General features: G+C 52.7%; 1 protein-coding gene across 1 annotated transcript; it reads right to left on the bottom strand.

Moving 5' to 3' along the window:
* Window positions 1-1,497: 1,497 nt before the first annotated feature.
* ube2o (ubiquitin-conjugating enzyme E2O) lies at window positions 1,498-23,466 on the bottom strand. Its single transcript, XM_067259841.1, has 19 exons — window positions 23,032-23,466; window positions 12,950-13,009; window positions 12,562-12,672; window positions 12,201-12,298; window positions 11,052-11,115; window positions 10,606-10,749; window positions 10,053-10,162; window positions 9,744-9,894; window positions 9,316-9,418; window positions 8,624-8,954; window positions 7,351-7,505; window positions 6,894-7,006; window positions 6,632-6,763; window positions 6,451-6,540; window positions 5,420-6,317; window positions 4,906-5,042; window positions 4,391-4,594; window positions 3,687-3,744; window positions 1,498-2,261 (listed from the first exon to the last, which is right to left on the bottom strand). The coding sequence occupies exons 1-19, from the start codon at window positions 23,464-23,466 to the stop codon at window positions 1,498-1,500; spliced, it is 4,158 nt and encodes a 1,385-aa protein (XP_067115942.1).
* Window positions 23,467-24,321: the final 855 nt, after the last annotated feature.

Genomic DNA, 24,321 nt, shown 5'->3' with positions numbered 1-24,321 from the left:
CTACCACTGGCTTGACTTAAGTCTCCCATCATAGCATCAGGCTATGAAAGAAATCACTAAGAAAAATGAGGACTTTCCAAATAGTCATAGAATGAATGAGGCCTAGTGGGCTGGAACATGGCTTCCCTTCTGCCAGTCTTTCTCTGTCAGAGAGCTACAGCAGGATGGACCCCCAGGAAGCCAGGATGTAAACTTTGTCACTCAATGTCACCTGCATGTTTTGGTGAGAGCGATTGGTAGAGAATTCGACAGGGACGTAAGTCAAAGTGAAGCTGTTGTGGGCAGTTTTAAAACATTCGGATATACTGTGTCTATGTATAGCACGAGAGAGAGACAGAGAGAGAGACAGAGAGAGAGAGACAGAGACAGAGAGAGGGGGAAAGAGAGAGGGAGAGAGGAGACAACAAAATGCAAACAACCAGTAACAACTACTTAAAAAGAAGTCCATCCATTGATGTGTCATGTGGGGATCTTTGTTGTAAGATAGTCCTTCAGTTGGAGTGCAGGTTGATGGGAAGAGGGAATGAAACCAGTACTATGGGTCCCTGTTAAGGGTCAAGGACTCAGGCATGCTGGGAAATGTAGTTATTTAGCTCAACCCAGCTTTCGGGTCTACTGAAGCCCCTATTGACCCTGCAGATCCCGGGACATCTTGGCAACATTAAGAAAAGTCTCCATCCTGTTTGTTCAAACTGACAAAATCGAAAGGGAAATTTGTGCAAAGACCCCCTATTTTGTGGCGAAAAAAAGGAGGGAAGTCCATTCAGGTCGATTCCACAACCATCCCCATTCACAGCAGCTTTCAATACAGCAGAGTGGAGTCAATGGCACCTTTGTTTTGACCCCAATTCTCCTCTCTCCACCTCCCTCTGCAGTCAAGGCATTGGTCGACCCAGGAAGTGTGGTCGGGTGACAGTTTCTGGGCCGTGCGTTCCTTCCAAGTCTGTGTCCTCAAACACTCAGAGGATCCTTTAAAGCGCGGGGGGGGGGCGGGGGGGTCCCCCACAAGAACAGCAGCCCCTGCATGGCTGGAGGAGGCGGGGCCTGGCTTAGGTCCCTGTATGGCCAGGTAACCCCCCACACACACACTAGCCCCCCCCCCCCCCCCCCCCTTACATCTGAGCACATGTGACTTCTGTGGGAACACTAAAGCAGAGCAGATAACAGACGTCATGAGTCACACACTCGTACGGGGGGGGGACCTGGGAGTTGTAGTTCTTCCTATTAAAAACAACAGTCTCCTGCTCTAACGGTTCTACAGGAAAGAGGGCTGCTTCAGAGGAGATGGGGCGGGGGGAGAGGACAAGACAGTCGGGGGACTGGAGGACGCGGCGCAGGTAGGCAGCGGAGGGGGGCGTGGGGATCGTTGACCGGGCGGGGCAGTGATGACGGGGGCACAGTGCAGCTTTAGGGGAGGGGCCGAAAAAAATGGAGAACTGGCGGGGGAGAGGGGGAGGGGCATGTCGGGCCGGGGGGGGGGGGGGGGGGGGGAGGCACTTACTCTCGGACTTCGGGGATGCCGGCGGCGGCGAGGGCGGCGCGGTACTGCAGCATGACGCCGCGCACACTCTTCACGAAGCCCTTGGAGAGCGGGAAGAGCGGGAAGCCGATGTCCGGGTAGCCGCTCCGCTCCGGCAGGAAGCTGCGGTAGCTCTTCCTCCTCTTCTTCGGCCGCACCACCGGCTGACCTCCCGGCCCGGTGGCAGAGTCCGAGGAGGACGCCGCGCGCACCATGCCAGCGACCGCCGCCGCCGTGTCCGACCCGGAGCAAGCCCCGTCCCCGGGCGCCCCGTCGCAGTCGGAGCTCTGGCTCAGCTCCGTCTGGGCGAGCGTGGTGGACGGGCTCAGGCCCGAGTCCTCCAGCTCCTCCTCCTCCTCCTCGCCGTCCGGCTTGCCGGGGCTGCTGCGGGCCAGGGGCCCCGGCCCCAGGGGCAGCTGCTCGTCCAGGGGCTCCACCGAGGGAGGCCTGTCCCTGGAGGGCCTGGGCGCCGGCGGAGGCGGCGGGCCCCTCTCGGCGGACTCGTGGAGTTCCAGCCAGAACTCCAGGCGGTGGACCAGCCTCCAGCCGCTGGAGGCGAAGTGCTGGCGGATCTCCTGCTGGAAGACGTCCACGGGGTTCTGGAGGAGCTGGGTCATGGACTGCACCATCTTGATGAGGGCCATCTCGTTGTAGCAGCGGCTGTTCTCGTAGCCCTCCTGCAGGCCGCGGTCGCTGTCGAAGCCCGCCTCGTTGTAGTACGGCTCGTTGACCAGGATCAGGCCTGGGGGGGAAGGGAGGGGCACACGTGCCAAACATCATTTATTTAGATTTCGAGCGTCGAGAGACATTTTTTCGCCCAGTGCCATACGTCACTCGCACACACATTTGCATTAAACATTCATCCATTTAAATACCGATAGTGCACATGGTGAGTGCAGCGGATAATCAAGAACCGGAAGAGCGCCGTGCTAGAAGTACCGCAACCAGGGGAGTCAGATGGCTGAGCGGTTAGGAAATCGGGCTACTAATCAGAAGGTTGCCGGTTCAATTCCCGGCCGTGAAAAATGACGTTGTGTCCATGGGAAAGGCACTTCACCCTACTTGCCTCGGGGGAATGTCCCTGTACTTACTGTAAGTCGCTCTGGATAAGAGCGTCTGCTAAATGACTAAGTGTAAATGTAAACCACGGAGCAGTCTGTGTTTTAGGAGTCACAGCGCGACAGCCATTTCACAGGTCCCGCGAGAACGTAAATACAATTGCGAAATGTGTGTCAAAGTCATGTGACGAGTGCCGATTCGCTCTAGCTGCAACCACACAGGCACGAGCACCAAAGGGTGGGGACATTTTTGTGGACAGGCCGACCAAACGACCTACAGAGCGAGCTAAAGAGCTGTCTGGTCGCGGCTAAAAATACTGCGCAAGCCGCCCTTAAATTCACAGGGCATTCACACACACACACACACACACACACACACACACACACACACACACACACACACACACACACACACACACACACACACACACACACACACACACACACACACACACACACACACACACACACACACACACACACACACACACACACACACACACACACACACACACACACACACACACACACACACACACACACACACACACACACACACACACACACACACACACACACACACACACACACACACACACACACACACACACACACACACACACACACACACACACACACACACACACACACACACACACACACACACACACACACACACACACACACACACACACACACACACAGCTCATGCCCGTTCACATTGTGTAAAAGTGACTCGACAAAACACATACCACCATACAACTGTCGAGTTAACCCAAGGTTCAACACATGATGGAGGTATGATGGAGGTCCAGAAACGGAGCATTGTGTTATCGTTCAATCCTGATCCTAATTCTCCTGGCAGGATGATGAATGGGCCGCGCTGGGTGTGTCACTGACACGCCTGGCTTGAGAGTTCCGCGGTGATAGAGTGTGACACCCACAGCAGCCCAAGTAGACATGAGCAAATGAGCACATGAATAAAACATGGGTATCTGCAGCAGTGTGTGTACGTGTGTGCGTGTCTCACGGACCGTGACTCGGGGTCAGGATGGCGGCGAGCGTGGGGTGGAAGAGAGTGTGTGTCAGGGTGGGTTGCTTGGACTCACCTTGAATGGAAATCAGCACTTGCAGTAAGCTGGACTTGCTGGTCCATCTCTCTGTGCCCTGCAGATGCAAAGGGAGTAGTGGGTCAGCAACACGTACACCGGCCATGCCACATGCCAGCTACGCGCTACACATGCGTGTGCGCTTTTTCACACCAACTCGATTCTTCCGTCTGCATCCGTCGTTTTCTTGGATGTTGTTCCTTGATGTCACATGTGACACGCGTGCTGGTTTCATCTCCCAGCCCCTGCTTAAAGCCCTCAAGGGATTTTTTGCCACTTGCCAGACGCGCCGTAGTAAATACGAATGACGTTCTTAATGACTTGCCCGGTTAAATCAAAAATTCAATTCAAAAAACACCCCCACACGGCCCCGCGTCAAATCACTGCACCCGGAGAGCACACAGCGAAGGGTTACACATGCTAGACCAGGGGTTCCCAACCCTGGTCCTCCAGTACCCTGCACGTGTCCTGCACGTTTCAGATGTTTCCCTGCTCCTACACACCTGATTCAAATGAATGGCTCGTTAGCAGGCTGCTGCAGAGCTGGATAACGAGCCTTCATTTGAATCAGGTGTGTTGGAGCAGGGAAACATCTCAAACATGCAGGACAGGGTGTACTTGAGGACATGGGTTGAGAACCACTGTGCTAGACTATTGAGATGCACCCCATGTAGAGTTGTGCCTGGGTGTGTGTGTCTCCTCACCTTGCCTATCCAGGTGCCCAGCAGGCTGACGCAGACCTTGCCGTTGTCGTACAGGTTGGGGTTGAGGCGCCCGCCGCACTGGGACAGGTAGCGGAACAGCGGGGGCACCGCCGGGTAGATGTTGGGCAGCTGGATGTCGAAGAGGAACAGGCCGTCCTCGTACGGGGTCCGCGTGGGGCCCTTGATCAGGGCCGAGAGCAAGTCCTGTTGGGGGAGAGAGAGAGTGAAAGAGAGTGTGAGTGTGAAAGAGTGAGTGAGTGAAAGAGAGAGTGAGATAGATGGAGTGAGAGAGTGAGCGAGGGAGTGAGAGAGTGAGAGAGAGAAAGAGAGAGTGAGTGAGAGAGTCACAAGCTAGGAGAGCCATGGTTGAGAGGAGCAGGCTGGCTGGATTTTTACCGGTCCCACGCCCCCCACCACTAGCATTAAACCCACTGAACTCGCGTACTGAGAAGCTAAAAGTTTAAGTGGTTGCGCAGCAGTCTGCGTTTTCCCCGGCAGGAAGGGCGTGGTTTTACCATGCGGTCCTCGAAGGTTTTGACCATGATGCCGTCGGGGAGAGAGGTGGCCAGCAGAGCCATCTCCTTCCTCACGGTGCTGAAGAACTTCTTGGCCTCCGCCGGCTGGAACTCCATCTGCTTGAAGGTGTGGGTGTCTGGAAGGGAGGGAGGAGGAGGAGAGGTTAGAGGAGGTGTGGGTGTCTGGAAGGGAGGGAGGGAGGAGGAGGAGAGGTTAGAGGAGGTGTGGGTATCTGGAAGGGAGGGGGGAGGATGAGAGTTTAGAGGAGGTGTGGGTGTCTGGAAGGGAGGGAGGATGAGGAGAGGTTAGAGGAGGTGTGTGGTTTAGAAAGCATGGGTTTGAGGGGGGGGGGGCAGACTTCTGTTTGTATGGAAGGAGTGGATTAGGCAATTCAGTGAACACCACATCTGATTTTACCCTGTACCTATAACAGAACAGAGTCAACTAAAGAAGAGGGGAAAGATCGACAATGACGGGGAGAGAGAGAGAGGGGGATTGATCCTAACACTCTACCTGGTGCCCACTCCAGCACAGAGAACACCTCTCCCTTGGCACTGGTGAAGGTGACGCCCGACTTGCCCCCGCACTGCTTGCACAGGACGGGCGTGTCACTGGACCAGTCGCTGGGCCAATCCCTGGGCCACTCGGCCGCCGCCGCCACCGGCGTCTGGGCTTCCTGCTGTGGCCTCTCCTCCCCGGCCTTCTCCTTGCCCTCCGTCCCGCCCCCACCCCCCTCCACCACCGCCTCCATCTTCTCCTCCTCCACGATGGCCACGTTGTCCAGCGTCTTCCGGAGGTTCTCCTGGAGCTTCTTGATGTCGTCCAGGAAGCGCTTCTCCTTGGTGGGCTTCTCCGGGGCGGTGGCGGTGGTGACAGCGGGGGCGGCGGAGGAGGCGGCGGCGGGCACGCTGGCGGCCGAGGCGGGCTCCGCCGAGGTCGGGGAGGTGGGCGAGCCCCCGGTCCACAGCTGCTCCACCGTCATGTTCTTCAGGCTCTCCAGGATCTTCAGGGCCTCCTTCAGCTCGCGGAAGCCCCGGGGCGTGCCCTCTTTCCCGGGCTTCTCCCCGGTGTCGCCCGCCGCCCCTCCCGGGGTGGTTCCTCCTCCGCCACCGCTAGCCGGGCTCGCGACGGCCCCCTCGGGCGGGTCCTCGCCTCCGGCGGAGGGTGGCTTGCTGGGGGTGGTGGCGGCCCTCGCGCTGCCCTCGTCCGGGGAGATGATGAGGGGCGAGGGCCCCGTGGACATCGGAGTCTGAGCGGCGTTCTCGGCGTTGTGGTCGTCCTCGTTGACGCCGTGGTCCGTCTCCCAGCTGTCGCTCTCGTCCTCCCACTCCTCGGTGGACAGCCCGCTGCTGGTCTCCTCCACCGAGTCGTAGTCCGTCTCCTCGATCTCAGACTCCACGTTGTACAGGTGCTGGGACGGACAGAGAGCCACGGAGAGGAGAGAAGCGTTAGACCTTTTGGGTTGTCGCTATCGAAACCCATCCAGCTCAGGCGTCAGCTGGCGGGTTTGGCTTTCGGAAAAAGACTCCGACTCCCATGAGTACCTGGGGCAGGACGATGGTCTTGGAGTTGTCGGCCCACACCACCTCCACCTTGCTGCTCACGTCCACCCTGGACACCTGGCCCACGTACGTCTGGAGGACGGAAACGAAAAGGGTCAACAAACGAAACAAAAAAAAATATATATATATATTATTTTCCTCTCCTCCAAACGAGAGACTTCACCTCGTTCTCGCCGGCCAAGTTCGGTTCCGTCTCCGAGTTCCCTATCCTGATGACGATGTCGGTGGTGCGGAAGTGAAAGTCGGGGTGGTCGGCGAGGTCGTACACGCTCACGTCCTCCTCCTCTCCTATGACCTGAGGGGGAGAGCAGCCCCCCCCAAAAGCACGTCAGTTCCACGTCGACGCGATACCATGAAAAGGATGTTCTCGCGGGTTGCCATGGTCACGAAAGCAGGCACACACACACACACACACACAGACTGACCTCCACGTCATCGCTGGCGGTGTTGAGTTTGATCCACTTGATGGCGCACGTCCTGCCCTTGTGATCCCCGGACTGAATGACCCCGTACACGCCTTGGTCCTGGGAGGCTTGAGCTGTGGATGAAAACAAACGCACCCCCTCACATGCAGACTCGGACTAAACGAGGACAGAGCTAAAAAAGGAAAAACAGCCACACGCATACTTATCCAACACCCACAAGCATACAGTCACGCTCAAAAGCACAAAAGATTTATCACCAAGGACACTGGGTGCCAAAAGCAGTCCCTCTGTTTGCTTGAAACAACCCTTTACTGTACAAAAATAAACTTATTTTATCTGGACCACCACACACACACGCGCACCTAAACTTGGCATAGTTTCATAAAACGCCCTACATACGCCACGGTGCAAAAGCTTGAATGGCCTGGATAACTTTGCCAGTCGGACGGCGACCTACGTCGTTTGTCGACGACAAAGTCTCCGGGGCAGAACTCGTGGTTGTCCAGGTGCTGGATGGGGATGAGGTCGTTGGAGCGGATGCCGAATTCGACTCGCCCGTCCTTCCACATGACGTCGGCCGAGGTCTTGGTGGACACCACCTCCACGGCCACTCTGCGCACACACACACACACACACACTAGATATAGCTTCTGTACTATTGAACAGCTTTTTAGCCCAGTTGATAGTCTATATGTCTCAATTGTCTCATTCAAAGTGAACTAAGAGATCTTGGTTTTTCCGGCTTCCACCTCTGCCTGACATCCATCTCCTCATTCCCCCCCCCCCACCTGTCTGCCTGAATTTGGTCACTCCATCCTCCCCTCCCTATCTCCCTTCATCCATCCATCCACCTCCCTGTCCATCCAATTCCCTCAATAGGCCCTTCCCCCCCCCCCCTCTCTAATCCAATCTCTCTCTCTCTCTCTAATTCAATCTCTCTCTCTCTCCCCCTCTCCCTCCCTCCCTCCCTCCCTCCCTCCCTCCCTCCCTCTCTCTCTCTCTCCCTCTCTCTCACAGGACACAGACAGCATCTCTGCCCACGAGACACTTGTGCGTCTGGGATATATTTAATCACTGCATCCGATCTGGTGGCCCCTTCAAACCCACCGTCCAGGAGTCCCGGACAGAACAGGAAGCGTGTGTAAGGACCTCGTCTAGGTTTTCTGTGTGTGTTTACAGCCAGTGCACTGTGTGAAGCCTGTTTGGACAGACTAGGCAGAGCAGAGTGATGGAAGCAGCTTTGAGAGAGTCATCCCAGGATATTTACGGAGAGACAGAAAGGAGCGGTCGATAAACACAGGTCCTTCTGGCAGAGGGGAGGTGTAGGATGTCCGTCTCTGGGCCCCGAGAACGAGGATACAAAAGTGTGTGTGTGTGTGTGTGTGTGTGGAGCAGTGTTCACAGCTACCGCACTCTTGTCAGTGGGTGTTGAATAGCTGCCAGACAGCTTTTGTATGCTGAGGATCCTTCAACAAGGAGAGGGGGAGGGAGGAGGGAGGGAACGGGAAGCAATGAGATGGAGGCCAGAGAACACTGAGGAGGAGTGACACGATGTGCAGCAGAATAAAGGAACAAAGAAAGAAAGAAAAGTAAAAAGAAAGAGAGGAGTACAGGATAAGGGAGGGAGGGAAGGAAAGAGTGAAGGAAGCAAGAAAAAAGAAAGAAAAAAGGGAAAAAGCATGGCAGAAAAAGAAAAAAAACACCCAACGGAAACCAGCCTCGCCCCCCACCTGTCGCCAGGCTTGAACTCCCGGGAGAACTTGGTCCTCTTCTTCTTGTGCTTCCTCTTCAGGTTGCGGATGGACAGCGGGATGCTCTTCTTCCGGCCGGCGCCCGGCCCGCCGCTCTGCGACGAGGCCGTGGAGCTGGCCGACGACGTCAGGGAGCTGGTGTCGTCCGTGTCCTCGGCCGCCTCGTCGTCCGCGTCCGGCTCCCCGGGCTCCGCCCACGGCGGCCCGTCCGGGGCGGCGCCGTCGCCGGGGTGGCGGCGGGGCTGGGGTCCGTCCGTGTGGTTGGGGGCCGGCGCGGTCGACGTGTGGTGGGGGTCGGCGTTGCGTTCCCCTGGAGGGAAAGGAGGAGGAGGGGAGGGAGGAGGTACAGGGAAATGGGGGGTTTATATCCTCTGTAGGTAGATGCGATTATAGATATGCAGGCTGAAGAGGATGGCTAAACCGCAGCACAGGCATACTAAAAGAGCAAAAAAACAGGGGCCGTGACTGCATTTAAGTGAAGTTATCACAGTGCACTCGTGATATGAATATCTGACAAGGCCATCTACAGACACGCAGTCCATTCCAGATAGTACAAGTCAATGGGCTTTGACATTTTTTTCGATTTTTCTCTGTAAGCTTGTTGTTTCTCTGATGAGTCGAGATACTGTCCCGGATACAGAACAGAAGCATATCTAGATTAATATCTCTACCTTCTGGGCTCTCAGTCTTCTCTGCCGAGTGCTGGTTGGCACCTTGTGTGTCTGTGGTCTCTGCCGTCTTCTTGCCGGACTCCTTCTTGAACATTCTTTTCAACTGTAGAGGAAGCGCACACACACGGAGGCCATTTTTGATGTCCCGACATGGAAAGGAAACACTCGGTTAGCACCCGGGGGGCTGGGAGACATCATGTGACAGACATCATGTGACAGACATCATGTGACAGACATCATGTGACAGACATCATGTGACAGACATCATGTGACAGACATCATGTGACACGTAAAATACATGATATTCACACGCAGATGTGCAGCCGACATTGTGACACTGTTCACACACACGCAGAGGAGCCAATAACAGCGACCGGCATCTAACTGAACACACGCGCGCACACACACACACACACGCACGCGCGTACCCTCCGAGCCACGGGGTCTTCCGGCAGGAGGGGGGCCCCCTCGGGGCCGTCGCAGGTGATGCGCGTGGTGTCCACCTTGGCGGGGAACACGTAGAGGGCCCGCTCTCCCAGCTGCCTCTGGGTGTGGTCGTAGTATCCCAGCCTCCTCACCCTGAGGGACAGGAACCAATCAGAGGAAACCGTGGGGGGGGGGAAGGCTCAGGGGACAGTAGCGCGATCCACACGCATGCTAACAAACACTTAACACGTCTTGGATTGATTATCCAATATCGATGATGGATTGGATCATTTGGATGGATGGATGGTTACCTGCAGAGGTTGTCCGTTGTGATGATGGATGGCGGGGGGTAGACGCTGTCCGAGCCCTTGGGGGAGTAGCTCTTGGTGATCCACGTCACCTGCAGCTCCACCACCAGAACCTGGAGTCACATGACCCACAGTCACCTGACCAGTCCGACCCATGACATAACACTAGCATGACGTATTTTTCCTCGGACAAACTAGCAGGCCTACACTTGGGTCAATTCCGTCTTTACATTTACATTTAGTCATTTAGCAGACACTCTTAGCCAGAGCGATTTACAGTAAGTACAGGGACATTCTCCCGAGGCAAGTAGGGTGAAGTGCCTTGCCCAAGGACACAACGTCATTTGGCACGGCCGGGAATCAAACTGGTAACCTTCAGATTACTAGCCTGATTCCCTAACCGCTCAGCCACCTGACTCCCTGTCTTTGCGCCGTCAAAAACGACCAAGTTAGCGACGCGTCACCGTCCCGTGGCCTAAGGTGGTTTCGTTACCGCGCGGATAAAGTCGACGCGTTTCGAAAAAGGCGCTCGGCCGAATCCTTCTTCCGATCTTACCTCTTCGACCACGACCCTGAACTTGCTCTTCTTGCTGAGCACAGGTTTGACTCCAGACAGCCACAGGACGTTGGAGAACACCTTGGCAGGGCCGATCAGCACCTGGCCTGGGTAGAAGCCGTACGCCTCGTCGAAGAACAGCCCCTGGGAGAAAACCAAAACGATTCGTTACGGATCGTTTTCTTCGCGGAGCTCTTCGGTTACCCCGGGTGCTTACGTGGTAGACGCCATTACAAAAGTCCACTTTCAGGAAACGACTGGAAATTGAGTAGAAATTAAATAGAGTCCCAACGGGAAGGTTTGGGCTCAGTTTCCTTTCGACTCGGTCTCGAGACGTTTCCTGAACGCGTCCGTTTGACGTGGGGCCTTGACCCGGTCGACCTGCAACAATCTGCACACACACTGCGCCCGGTCTCGGGGCGCTACAAGTTACCGTGCCAACGTACCGAGTCACTGACGTGGGGACAGACGTCGTACAGCTTGGCGCCGTCCTCCACAGTCATGGAACACCTGGAGGAGAACGGAGAGGTTACACACACACACACACCTTAGGAATGGGGATCGTTAATTTTTATCGATACCATTTTCGAGACTGCTTAACGATCCGAGTCTTTATCGATACCACTATCGATACTTTTCTGGGGTGAGCTCGAGCTAACAACCATCTAAATGAATGAATTTGGCAAATGTTAAACATACAGCAGCACCCACACAACCCACGCCACACTTTATGTAAATAAGATTACTGAACAACATTTATAACAATACCTTAAGTAAAACAGATGTAAAATAGAACAAGGGGAACGTGTTGCTGTCAGGAGGCTAGATAAAAGGAGCACATATTGGCACAATGGATCCTGGCTCTGGCTAAATCTACAATTGTCCACTACAGATGTACTATCCACAACCTGGATGAGTAACTAGTATAAATGACTGTGATTGGTTGGTTGACAAAAAGTGACATTGACAAGCCGTCATTGTTCAAGACTTTATGAAAAGTTTAACACGTTTCAACAAAAGGCACCTGATCTAGCTAAATGACCAGCTAACCAAACCCAAACCTTCCTTATCTCATCCCTATTTTGTTCTGTCTCTGTTATTGTTTAACAAGATGCTTAAGCAGCCCACAGAGCCATGCTCCCGGTGACTATGTTTTGAATGATCAGCAGCGGGGCGGGGGGGGCTAGTCTTTACTCACACACTGACTGTGCTCGTAAAAAATAAAATCCGGTTCGCGCATGCGACAAATTTTAGGGGCATAGGCGAGTGAAATAGTTCCACTGTAGAGCCCTGGCTCTTATTATTGAGGCTTATATAAGCCTATATTAGCCTACCTAGTGTCGATAGCGGTATCGATAAGCTTGGACCTAATTGATCTTCGGGTTTTGAGAAATTTGGAACCGGGTCCTTACAGAACCGGGTCCTTACAGAACCGGGTATGGATCCCCATCCCTACTCATACTGACTGCACGCAGACAAAAGGAACACAGGCACTGATGCAAAAAATATGCCATAGACACAACGCACATCTAAAGACGACATATAGACAGGCAGGAAGGAAGGAATCCAGTAGTCTGATTGGAGGAGAGCTCTACCTGGCTCCATTGGACAGCTTGAGGATGATGTGATTGGTCAGGTCATACACCTTCCCCAGCCAGAAGTCATAGGCTATGTAGTCCCCATACATGAATGACTGTAAGGAAACACACACACACACACACACACAGTCAGCCAATTGGGTTATCACATTAACGTTCGACAGCATCAGCCCAGTATTCTGATATGGACACAATGAACCCTTACATCTTCGTAATGACTCAGTGAGTGAGTCATTAGTCAAAAGCTATGGCCCAATCTCATCATCCAATATCTCCGCTGTGTGAAATTGTGGCAGCCGGGTGTCATGTTCTCTGAGGAGGGAGATGGAGGGGTCATGTCTGGAGTAGAGGACCTTACCCAGATGTGCTGCAGGTCTTTGCTGTTGACGGGGTACAGCACACAGTTGGTCCCAACCAGCTTCACAGCACACTCAATGTCAATGTTGGTCACGATGCCACACTGGTTGTCCTGGAAACACCCGGAGACAAACGGCTCGTCAAACGAGAAATAAATCCCTGACGTTCATGATAGCTGATATGATATATCCCTCTCTCTACGGCGTTTGCCTACAAACGTCTTCCTTTTTGGATTCGTTCGAGTCCAAATACTTCATCCGTACGGAGAGTCCTTTAATGTGAGGGGGAGGCAGGAGTTGTGATGTTGTGCCAGGCACGTGAGGAGTGACTGACAGAATGTGCTGCAAGAGACGGGGCTGCAAGAGACGGGGCTGGTGAGGCACACTTACATTGGAATTCATCCGTCGCACGGTGTCTCGAATGACCATGGAGCGATCTTCAAGTTTTAGCTGCGTGAGAGAGAGAGACACAGAGAGAGAGACGGAGAGAGAGCAAGGGTGAAGGAGGTAGCAGAATAGAAAGCAAGTGGTTGGGAAAGTGTACGGAATGAAAAGGGAAAGAGACAAAGAGAAAATGAGAGAGAAGAAGAGAGAGAAGGAGAGAGAAAGAGTAAAAAGGGGGTTAGGAAACGGAAAAAGAAACAGCTAAGTGGCTTCGTGTTATGAGCCTTGTCATTTGCTGCCAGTAAACCTCCTCACAGCAGGTTCCAGCTCCGAGCACTCAGTGCAAAGACGGGGGGAGATACACCCAGTCTAGGCTCCCATCCAGACCACTGAACATGCGATTGGGGGATAAACTAAACTGTCCAGAACTATGTAGGATTGACGTTAGAAGCAAGGCCTGGGATTCCGATGAAAGGTTAGCATGCGTTTGACCTCGATATGCCGTCCTTCGGACAAGGACGGTTGGGTGACGTCAGCGATGGTCTGGATGCTGGGATGAGATCATCATAGTAGCAGAGAGAGGGGGAGGTGGGGTGATCGAATAGCCTGTCAGGGTTGAGTTACTGCGCACACACGCACACTAAGAAAAGCTCTGCCCTGTCTCACGGGACACACACACTATAACAATCGCTTTTTACACACACACACACAATTACAATCCCTCCTTTTCTTTAACGTACACACAGGCACACACACACACACACAGGCACACACACGACTGAGGGTCTGCGTGGAATGGGTGTGAAAATCCTGCAGTGTGCTGGCAGGAAATAGAGATGATGTGCTGGGAGCGGTGCGACATCAACAAGTCAACACTGGAGCAGCGCTGTCCAGCCTTGGGAGAGGCACGACTCATGCACCCCAGCATGGACCCAGAGAGGGACGGACTGAGAGGAGGAGGGACAGAGGGACGGACGGACTGAGAGGAGGAGGGACAGAGGGACGGACGGACTGAGAGGAGGAGGGACAGAGGGACGGACGGACTGAGAGGAGGAGGGACAGAGGGACGGACGGACTGAGAGGAGGAGGGACAGAGGGACGGACGGACTGAGAGGAGGAGGGAGAGAGGGACGGACGGACTGAGAGGAGGAGGGAGAGAGGGACGGACGGACTGAGAGGAGGAGGGAGAGAGGGACGGACGGACTGAGAGGAGGAGGGAGAGAGGGACGGACGGACAGAGGAGGAGGGAGAGAGGGACGGACGGACTGAGAGGAGGAGGGAGAGATTTATGGAGGAATGACAGAAACTAAACTTTTGCAATTTCCTGAACAGAGAAATGGATAACGGAGAGAGAACAGGGTCAAAGAACAGCATGGAACTCGTTATAGAATCAAGCGGACCCATGGGGCAGATGTCAACAGTGTAGAATATAGGGATAGGGACCACCCTTTATGGCTGGGAGGGGTGTGTAGGATGACCCCTGCCCTGGAGTGTTAACCTGCTTTGTTGTACATTTAGTCATTTAGCAGACGCTCTTATCCAGAGCGTTGTACTGTAATATATAGGCCTGGGTGTCATCATATATTCTCCATGCCGTTTTCAAGCTGTAAACATAGTCGGCAAGGAGTCAACAAAAGCCAGTTATACAACCACACGGTTAGTTAAGTGTACTTTGTGGGCCATTTAAGCAGGCAGGCATGTTGACTTACACTGGTGAGGTAATATTGACAGTGTCTATCTATAGGCATCTTCCTTCTTGCTGGCTTGAGGAACGGTTTCCTCTGCCCATGTCTTTAGATGGCTCACCGCCACTGAGCCGACGTTACAGGGAGTTGTGTCAGCAATAAGACAAGCCGAAAATGGAATCTTGTTTATTTATGTTTTGTAGATGAATTAAGTGAGATGACTCACAAGGAAGCGCCAATTGATATTCATACTAACGCTTTCAGCAAGGGCACCATTCCTGGTTATCTATATCCCTGGCTCTGTTTCTCCCGCTACTCATCTTGAAATCACCCTGTTGATCCAGGGGGACAAACACCATCACTGAGGAATTAGCTCCGTCAGGAGCGACGTAGGACTCATTAAAACGACTACGTGCATCATCTTTAATCCACTTCCCCGATCAGCGCGTGTCACCCCCATTCCGCAGGAAACACAATTTGCATTCAATAAACACATTCACTGAGCCAAAAGTCGTTTGTCAAAGGCTGGTTAGCATTGAGGAACTGTTCCAGCGAGGGAGCGAGCTTGATGCGCTAGGATGCTACGAGCTAATTATCTTAATTTGGCTAACGCAGACCGGGCAAGCTGGTCCGCTGGCTGGCGTTCAGATGGTGGCAGCCGGTGACCGTCACCTCAGATGGGTCTTAGGAGGGCCAGGACGGGGATGCAGGAAGGGAAGTAATTAGGAAGGGAGTTAGATAGCTTTGATGGAAAAGAGTATAGTAGGATTAGGGTCGTTTGTGGGTGTATACATTGTTGCGTTACACAATATGCAAATTAGCCAACATATAGCTTTGCTAAAATTATTTTACGAGCATTAATAACCTAATATTTTGGACAAATAAGTGATTTTTTAGGGGATGGTTGTTCATTCTTATCGGTTGACCGTGTAGGCTATATTGGTAGGATGAGGGTTAACAGGATTTTATCTCCTTAACTTTCAGGAACATGCATTACTGACAGCACACACACGCACACACAGTCGGGGCAGAACCTGTGCTAGTGTAACCCTACTCCACCGAATTCTGGGGGAAAGGAACAGCGGACTGAATCGATCGACGGCCATGTTCTCTTGTCCTCCATTCAACCTGCATGTCACACAGATATTCAGATGTTCAACTGGGATTCAGAGGGACTGACACACACACACACAAAATAGACATCAAGCCAAATCCCTGCCACTTTAAAAACCAGGGGGGTAGAAATCACTACCCATTGCACGACTCGTTCAGGAGTTGTCTTTTGTTCGTTTTATCGCAGACCAAACACAAAGGCTCCTGTTTTCTTGGACACGTCAAAGCTGTCATCTGTTGCCCTGAACGAGCTGATCTCCCCCACCACCACCACGACCACCCCCACCCCCACCCCCACCACGACCACCCCCACCCCCACCACCATGACATCCCCACCCCCACCCCCACGACCACCCCCACCCCCACCCCCACCACCACCACGACCACCCCCACCCCCACCACCACGACCACCCCCACCACGACCACCCCCACCACCAGGATGCATGCAGATAGGAAACGTTAATATGGATTATAAATGTGCATACATGAATAGGATTATTATGGATTTGATCATCTGTGTCCGTGTGTGGGTTGGCACCTGCGTGTGTGTGTGTGTGTGTGTGTAGCAGGGTTCAGGAAGTGCATGGAATCCACTGCGCTGGTTTCTTTTGTTTGTTGCATAGAGCACATGGCAAACAAGGGCGAGTCAGCACTACGTCAAGTCTGGAAACCAGCACTCTCTTCAGTGCGGGGGCATCATTAGGATACACACACACACACACACACCTTAGATTTCACTGGAAAGTGAGAGCCAGGCAGGCAAGCAGTAACAAAGCGGATCACTGTTGCTATGTCTCGTTTTCACGGTGGAGCCGAGGTAGGGAGGGGAGAGGGCTGGACTGTGGCGACTGTGGCAGACACCAGACAACCTTGGCTGCCTGACCAAGCCCTCCGATAAGACGGCATCTAGATCCATTACAGTAATCAATGGAGACCAGCATTTGTTTGGACTTACTGAGCTAATTAACACGACAGAGACAGAGAAAGAGAGAGAGACAGAGAGAGAGACAGAGAGAGAGACAGAGAGAGAGACAGAGAGAGAGACAGGTATAGGAAGACAGAGAGACAGAAGGATATAAAGACAGTGGGATAGAGGCGGAGAGATGGAGGGAGAGAGACAGAGAGACAGGGAGAGAGAGAGAGAGATGGGAGAAATAGAGAGAGTCACTGCAGAGCGCTGCAGCCCAGAGCCACGCCTGTTCTCACCAGACACAGACGTTTCATCTCTCTCACCAAGCACGCGCAAACAGGTGACGAGGCAAGCAACCACACAAGGTCATACTAACAGGTGCCGTGACACAAATAGGTGTCTGGAACACACACACACACACAACAACAACTCACAAGAGTGAGGAAGGAAATGGAGGGAGGGGGAGCGAGAGACAAACCAAACACAGCCGCAGCGCTCGAGAGCATCCGCTCTCTGCTGTTCCAGTGGGTGTTGATCAGCCATCTCTCGGGCTCTATTGATCCAGACAGAACAGGGCTCTGTTGGAGAACTACAGACCTGTTCTCGTGTTCTACTTAGGGAAGAAGATGGCACAGGACCACCTGGTTCCTATAACAGAACCCTGCTGTACCCCTGAGAGACAGACGAAGATGAGCGAGCGGGGATAGTTAAGGGACCACAGACAAAACAGATAGTGTTGGAGCAAGATGACAAGTGAGAGAGGGAGCAAGAGATGGAAATGGAGAGAATCCCACCAGAGAGATAAGGAAATAAAATAAGAGAGAGAGAGAGTCATGGGTGGGGAGGGACAGAGAGAGGGGGGGAGGGACAGAGAGAGACATGCCCCCCCCCCCCCACGGTGAAGGGTCAACACTGAAGATAACACAGACTACTGCGGCCCAGGCCTTCATTCTCTCCTTCTCTCTCCAGTGGAGCCGTTTATACAGGGAGCATCCGATCCATTATCTAAGGAGGGCGGGGACAACCATTACATCACTGCTCAGCCTTCTCCAACACCGTCCACTGGGACAGAGGGGAGAGGAGAGGGGGATGGAGGAGAGGACTAGAAGGGGGTGGGGAGGGCTGGAGAGGGTAATGGGATGGGCAGGAAAGGTAAGAGAGAGGGGTTGGAGGAGGGGTGGAACGAGTCCTAATGAAATCCAAAAAGGAATAGGGAGGAGGAGGGGGAGGAGGGAGAGCGAGAGAGGATGAGGGGGGGGGGAGAAGGAAGGCGGGACTGGGGGATGGAAAGGAGGATGTGTCACACCTTGTACTCGGATATGTCACACCGTGACGACACATTAGGAGAAGGCCACAGCCCTGAGTCATGGAGGGACGGAATGAAGACCAGTTCCTTGCTCTCCTCCCCCACAGTTCTCCTCCCTCCTCATCCCTCTCCTCTCCTCTCTCCTCCTCTCCTTTCAGACCTCCTCTGATTCCCTCCCCCTGTCTGCTGATGGAGATGGAGACATCTAGGGACTGTCATTCTTGTGTGTGTGTGTGTGGTGCAGGTGCCTTAGGGCTACTACTAAGAAGCATTGGCAAGAACAGAAGCGCGCATATTTGTGTGTGTGTGTGTGTGCGCACGCACACGCGTGTGCAAGGCCCTGGCACCTGCTCACCATTACTTCAGGCTGTGCTCACAGCAACAGGGCTTGGCAACAGCGGCATGTCCCAGATTACTGGCTGTAGTTCACGACACCTACACTAAGCTGTCTGCGCGACGCGACCGCAGCCGGGGCACAGACGACGCCCTCCTTACTCGGCAGTGTTGTGCGGTACGAAGAGAATGAAACGCCTACGCTAGGGTTAGATCAGCGTGCTGATGACACAGTAAACGACGTGGAAAGGGAAAAAAAGATTCAAGGATGGCCGGTGACTAGCTGTGGCGTAAAGTCAATCAAGAGTCAGAAGTCAAAATACAGATCTGATAGCTTGATTCACCTTTTCAGGGAGCAGCTAAGCTAGTAGCAAACGAGACAGGCCAGTAAACAACGAGTAATTAGTTGGCTTTGGCTTGGTCCATTGAAAAGGCAATCAAGGTGGGACAGTGGATTTAGTCAATGTGATTGGAGACGGCAAGCTCCTGTATGACTAGGCATGTACTGGGCCCTTAACTCGCTGGACTGGGGGTGTCCCAGGCCGCTACAGCGATCCCAGAGCTGGAGACATGGAACGGCTGGGAAGGAGGCTCACGCACAGGGCAGAGAGCATCGGCCCTGTCCCTCCCAGCAGACAGGCTGAGCCAATAACAAAGCAGCGACTCAGGTCGGGGGGGGGGGGGGGGGGTCCGGGGTGATGATGACAGGGCAAAAAGTGACACATGGGACGGAGGGCTGATGTATGCGTTCACAGTGAAAAGGACAGGAGGGAGATGGACACGGGAGGGGACAGGAAGAGCCTTGACGATCGGCGACAGTCTCTCTCGTCCACTCTGGTGGCATCCAGTGTGTGTCAAGGCATCTCTCTCTCTCTCTCACTCTCACTCCATCTCTCACTCTATCTCTCTCTCTCTCACTCTATCTCTCACACTCTATCTCTCTCTCTCTCTCTCTCTCTCACACTCTCACTCTATCTCTCTCACACTCTCACTCTATCTCTCTCACACTCTCACTCTATCTCTCTCTCTCACTCTCACTCTCACTCTCTCTAACACTCTCACTCTATCTCTCTCTCTCACTCTATCTCTCTCTCTCTGCTCCGTCGGCCACCGCAGGTCGTTAGCCGAGCGACAGACAAATCCTCTGGGTGACCCTGGCGAAACTACAGACAGTATCTCACTCTCGTAGACATACAAAACCCTGTTAAGGACAGGAACTTATCTCCCGTTTAGTTCTGGACTCGGTACCCCAATACTGCATATAGGGCTACCAACTCCACTTTACGGATCACACTAGACTGGAGTTAAAAGTTAAATATAGTTCCTGCGAACCTCGTGCAAATGAAATTTGAGTCTGGTAGAAAAGGTGACGTGTTTGGACAGGAGAGGAGCCCTTATTGCTTCTCAAGGACAAACACTGCCTCATTACCATAAAGACCATCTGCCCCCTATCTTGTCAGTCTCTTTTCTCTTACCGTCGCCCTTTTCCCCCCTCTCCTTCTCTCTCTCTCTCTCTCTGTCTGTCTCTCCACCCTCCTTTTCCTCTCCCTCACTCCCTTTCCCATTGTCGCTCTCTCCCAGCCAGCGGCAGAGGCATCACCCCCCGGTCGGCTCTGGGGTCTACCGCAGCCTGTCACCATTATCATCTCACACCAGCCTTCACCTCAACCCCCCCCCCCCTCCTCCTCCTCCTCCATCACCCCCCCACCCCCGCGCCTTTGCGTCATTACCCCCCAGGGGAGGAGCCCCTGGCCTGGGGAGGCACTACTAAGTCACCCCCTGGCCCTGGCCCATCCACCACTCAGACTGCAAGGCCTCTGATCTAAGCTTCGAATGAGGCATAAAGGAGGGGAGGGAGGGAGGGAGAGAGCAATGCCACGCCCTTACTCTCTACCAGCTACCTGCGGCCCCGTGCCCCTGCCCTTGGACGGAGCGTTGAGAGGCGTACTGCAGCAGAGCCGCCGTGCCATGTTCACGCCCTGCCGTATCCACACGGTAGGTGAGTGACTGAAGCGTCGGGGCCAACTGCAGGGCAAACATCAAAGTGAACGGGCTCCCCACGCGTCTCTTCAGCTCCCCCAAGGTGCGAGATACACTTTGCAAGAGCAGGCTCCCTGTTGCGTCGGGTGATTACGGCCTATCACTCCCTTCATCTTAATGAGGTCTGAAGGCGGCGCGGTGCAAACGGTGCATCTGTCCCCGGGATAGGCAGGGCTGCACAACTTGTCAAAACAAACGATGTTTCCGAAGCTCTGGATAGACTCTCCTCGCTTTAACTTCCTGGTATCTGAGAGAACTAGAGCGCTACTGTGGTTCCTCGAATCGTGAATCTTGTTTTTCCAATCATCTGTATTTTTACGTAGAGATGATTCGCGATCGTGAGAGGGAGATAAATGCCATCGCACCCACACCAAACAACGGCCTGACCTCGCGATGGAAACAAAATCATAATTCACCACACCGAGAGCTAAAGCAGAGGCAGGCATCCTTGCCCCTGATAATGATTCGTCCGCCGTTCTAATGGGTTTTAAAAGGCCTGCAGCCTGTGCTGGTGGGGGGGGGGGGGGGGGTCGTCATTGAGGTGACGTCCTGGCCTTGGCCCGGTCTACGGACGGCGCCCACATGGATCGGTGACCGACCCCCCCCCCCCCCCCCCCGTATCGTGGTGGAGGATAGCGGTGTGTGTCTCAAAGTAAGTTCTCCCAGGGGGAAACGGGTTTGAGGAGGAATGTGGCTCCATCATGCTTCGGAATAGACCAGAAAGCATAATGGTGGCAGGGGCAAGAATCAGAATCAGAATCAGAATCAGAAGACGCAGGCTAGTGTCCACACTGCAGGCTACCTTCATGAAGCCTCCTGAAGACGAGGGGGACAGATAGTGGCCGGGTTTAGAACGCTCCTAAGAAGCTCTTAGCGTTAAGAGCTTCTTAACGAATCTGGGAAACCCGGCCAATGTCGTCAATACAGCATGTAGTCCAACTTTGAATTAGGGCTAGACTGGCCCACATGATAAGTCTTTTATTTTATTAATAATCGAATCTTTTATTATGTATTGCTCATGTGCCTAAGAGTGGGTTGTCCTCGTTGGCTTTTACCTTAATAAAAGTATAAATTCATTCGATGAGCAATTGGGACTGCGGACTCTATAGCTAATGGTTTTCTGTGCACGGGTTTCTTAGAGGACGCTGAGCTGCAAGGATCCTAATCATAGGAGGGAACAAACGGCATTGGAAATGTCGGGGACAGACCATATTAGAGATATGCAATTTTGCATACTGCAGGATTAATGAATAATTGATTGAAATCTTGGAGTTGCTCAGGATGTGCGACAAGCAAGGCCCAAGAGAGGAGAGTGGACACAGAGCCAAACGGAAACAACATACAAATGCTCCACTTTCTAAAAACAGGCACACTCACCGAGAACAAATGCTATAGGCCCATTATTTACACAAATACACAACAGCAAACAAGGATGCGCACACACACACAGGAAAGAGGCGTTGAGGCCTGGAACATGACTAGGCATTTGTGTAACCCAGTAGTCACCCCCTCTGCTCATGTAAACACGCCTGACTCATTGTTCTACCGGCACATCCCTCTCTCAACATTTGTCCCAACCACTCAATGCTAACGCCCCAGGGCTAGAACTTTACACAGGACAAAGCAGGCTTGGTCTTTCCACACTGAGCATCTTCCAGGCCGGTCCCGGCTCCACGGCTTCTATACGACCCGCTTCCATAGGGCACTACAGAACTCCCTTTCACTGCAGCCGGAACATTAGCCCCAACACAGAGATGGCTCTCTATTGGGTTAGTAATGACAAAAGCTTTGTCACTGGACTGGATGATACTTTCTCTGTGGGATTTGATGAAGCTGTGACACTGGGTTTCCAGCCTCCTTTGTCTTTGCTGTTTAATTGTGCAAAAGTCTTAAGGCCTGTCAAGCACTGACACCGGCCAAATTAAAAGCTCTCAATCAAAATGGTTCCGGAGGAAATTCATAGAAGGTGTCCCAAACTACAAGTGAGACTTAATTTAAAAGGTGTGCTGAATTGGCTAGTTACAAGAATAGATTGCAGCAGGCATCCAGTTACAGTTTGAAGCTATTTGCGGGAATAACACATTAACTGTACAAAGTAGAGAGGATGGCCTCGCCTTGTTGACGAGATGCTACCACGTACGTTGTATGTTATTAAAGCTTATCCATCCATCGATCGAATATTCTGTCAATAAATCTGCTTTCAAGATGTTGGCTATAGTAGTTTTCGGGCTTGATGTTGTTTGTCACAATCCTTTGCACACAGGTCCAACTGTATTGCTTATCTAAGATATTAACGTTGGGTCTTCGATTACAAGGATATTTTGTCAAGGTGCGTTTAACACATTTTTGGAGATGTAAGGACCACTAGCAAGCCACGATAAAGAAGACTGGAAGGCACATGTGTGAATCCCAATTAAGTTTGCTTCCTAAATCAGCTAGCTACTCACTTCATTAGTTAGCTAAATACCCAGAAGGACTACATAATTTGGTCAAATGTGCATGTGAGCCAGCTAGCTAGCTAGCTAAGCACCTTGCCTTGATTAGCCTATATCACAAGCTAGCTTGCTTGTTTTACCTAGCAACTATGCTAACTACCAGAATTGACAGCTTACTAGAAATACATACAAAACAATTGAGAAAATACAGATATCTATAAGGCTGTGCATATAAACGTCCCATTCATTGTTTGTGTATCATCTACCTTTGTTTCTCGAATGTCCTGCTTTCCTCCTTCTGGGTACCATTGCACGCGCACAAACCCCCTTCCAAGAGGCCGACTCCGGGTGTCCGCAGCACCGCTCTCGTTATCTGAGCTGCAGGGTATACCACCACCTCCTCCACCGCCACCTTTACCACCGCCTCTACCTCCGCCATCAGATTCGATGTTCGAGTCCGAGTCTGAATCAAACTCTTCTTCACCATACATCATTCTCACAAGGCCGAACCGGACCGAACCACGGTACCGACCCGACACTAAATCGTGTGAGAAAAGAAGTCGTTGGGAGCCGCCTGCTGAAGGAGAGAGCGCCATGGAAAGAGGCTCTGACACGGGACTCAAAGCAGGAGAAAGCGCCGGGGTGGGAGACGGGGATGCTGCGTCTGTTGCTATTGCGTCCGATGCTACGGGCTCCGCCATCGTTGCTGTTGTCAGGGAATGATGCGGGAGATAGAGCGGGGTAGCAGGTTAGAAAAAAACGAGAAACCTGTAACCAGGGAAGTGCACGTGTTTACGTCTTAAACGTAATCAGGGCGTTGAGCGCGCGCTGCGTAGCTGACTGTGGGCGTGTTATTTGCAAATAGGCGTGTGTGTGTGTGTGGGGGGGGGGGGGGGGGGGGGGGGGGGCACCGTAATAACCTGCCCACCTGTACCCACTTCTAAAGTGTTTAGACCAAAATATTATTTTTAACCATGCTTTATTTATTGGTCTTTCTAAAATATGTGTTCTATGATTTATCTAGGACCTCCACCCAAAAGAAAAGGACTGACAGCATAAAGTCACCACTTGGTGTCAGTGTACGAGCGGATATAACCGCTGGATAAAGATTCCAGCAGCCACCTAAATAGCCTATAGGAGTATTTAAATTGCCTAACTAGGCCAAGTATTGTTGAATGAGGACGCTCGTTTAGATGAATACACATTTTCTATATTAATGCAAATTCATATTTTGAGAAAACGATAGGCCCATTGGCGCATTTAAGGGCTCGTCTAATGTTATTAGCCTACTTTGTGCAAGTGTGATTGAAAAACCCAATAAGACATATTTTCTTCATAATCAGTCAATTTGAAATGAGCTGAGCCCAATTTGCAGAGGGCCGAGTTGGGCGGTATTGGGAAAAGATGAAAATAACAATATTTTCAAATACGTATGGATTTCCATTGGCCTGGATAAACTCCTTAAAACGTAATTTACAATTGACTAAATGTACTATGTACTAATCAACTCACCCCAACTTTGCCTAATCATCTGACAGTAAAAGTAGAAAAGATCA

The sequence above is a fragment of the Osmerus mordax genome, chromosome 21 (genome assembly GCF_038355195.1).
Source record: "Osmerus mordax isolate fOsmMor3 chromosome 21, fOsmMor3.pri, whole genome shotgun sequence".
Classification (NCBI taxonomy): domain Eukaryota; kingdom Metazoa; phylum Chordata; class Actinopteri; order Osmeriformes; family Osmeridae; genus Osmerus; species Osmerus mordax.
Note: the sequence above shows the minus strand (reverse complement) of the source record. Positions and strands in the feature narration are given on the sequence as shown.

What these genes read in the sequence shown, in the direction of transcription:
- ube2o (XM_067259841.1), bottom strand. Translation starts at nt 23,466, where the DNA reads ATGGCGGAGCCCGTAGCATCGGACGCAATAGCAACAGACGCAGCATCC. An exon ending in CCGCCAGCGATGACGTGGAG is followed by an intron (nt 6,764 to 6,893) that starts GTCAGTCTGTGT and finishes TCTCCCCCTCAG; the next exon opens with GTCATAGGAGAGGAGGAGGA. An exon ending in TGGGCACCTGGATAGGCAAG is followed by an intron (nt 3,745 to 4,390) that starts GTGAGGAGACAC and finishes TTGCATCTGCAG; the next exon opens with GGCACAGAGAGATGGACCAG.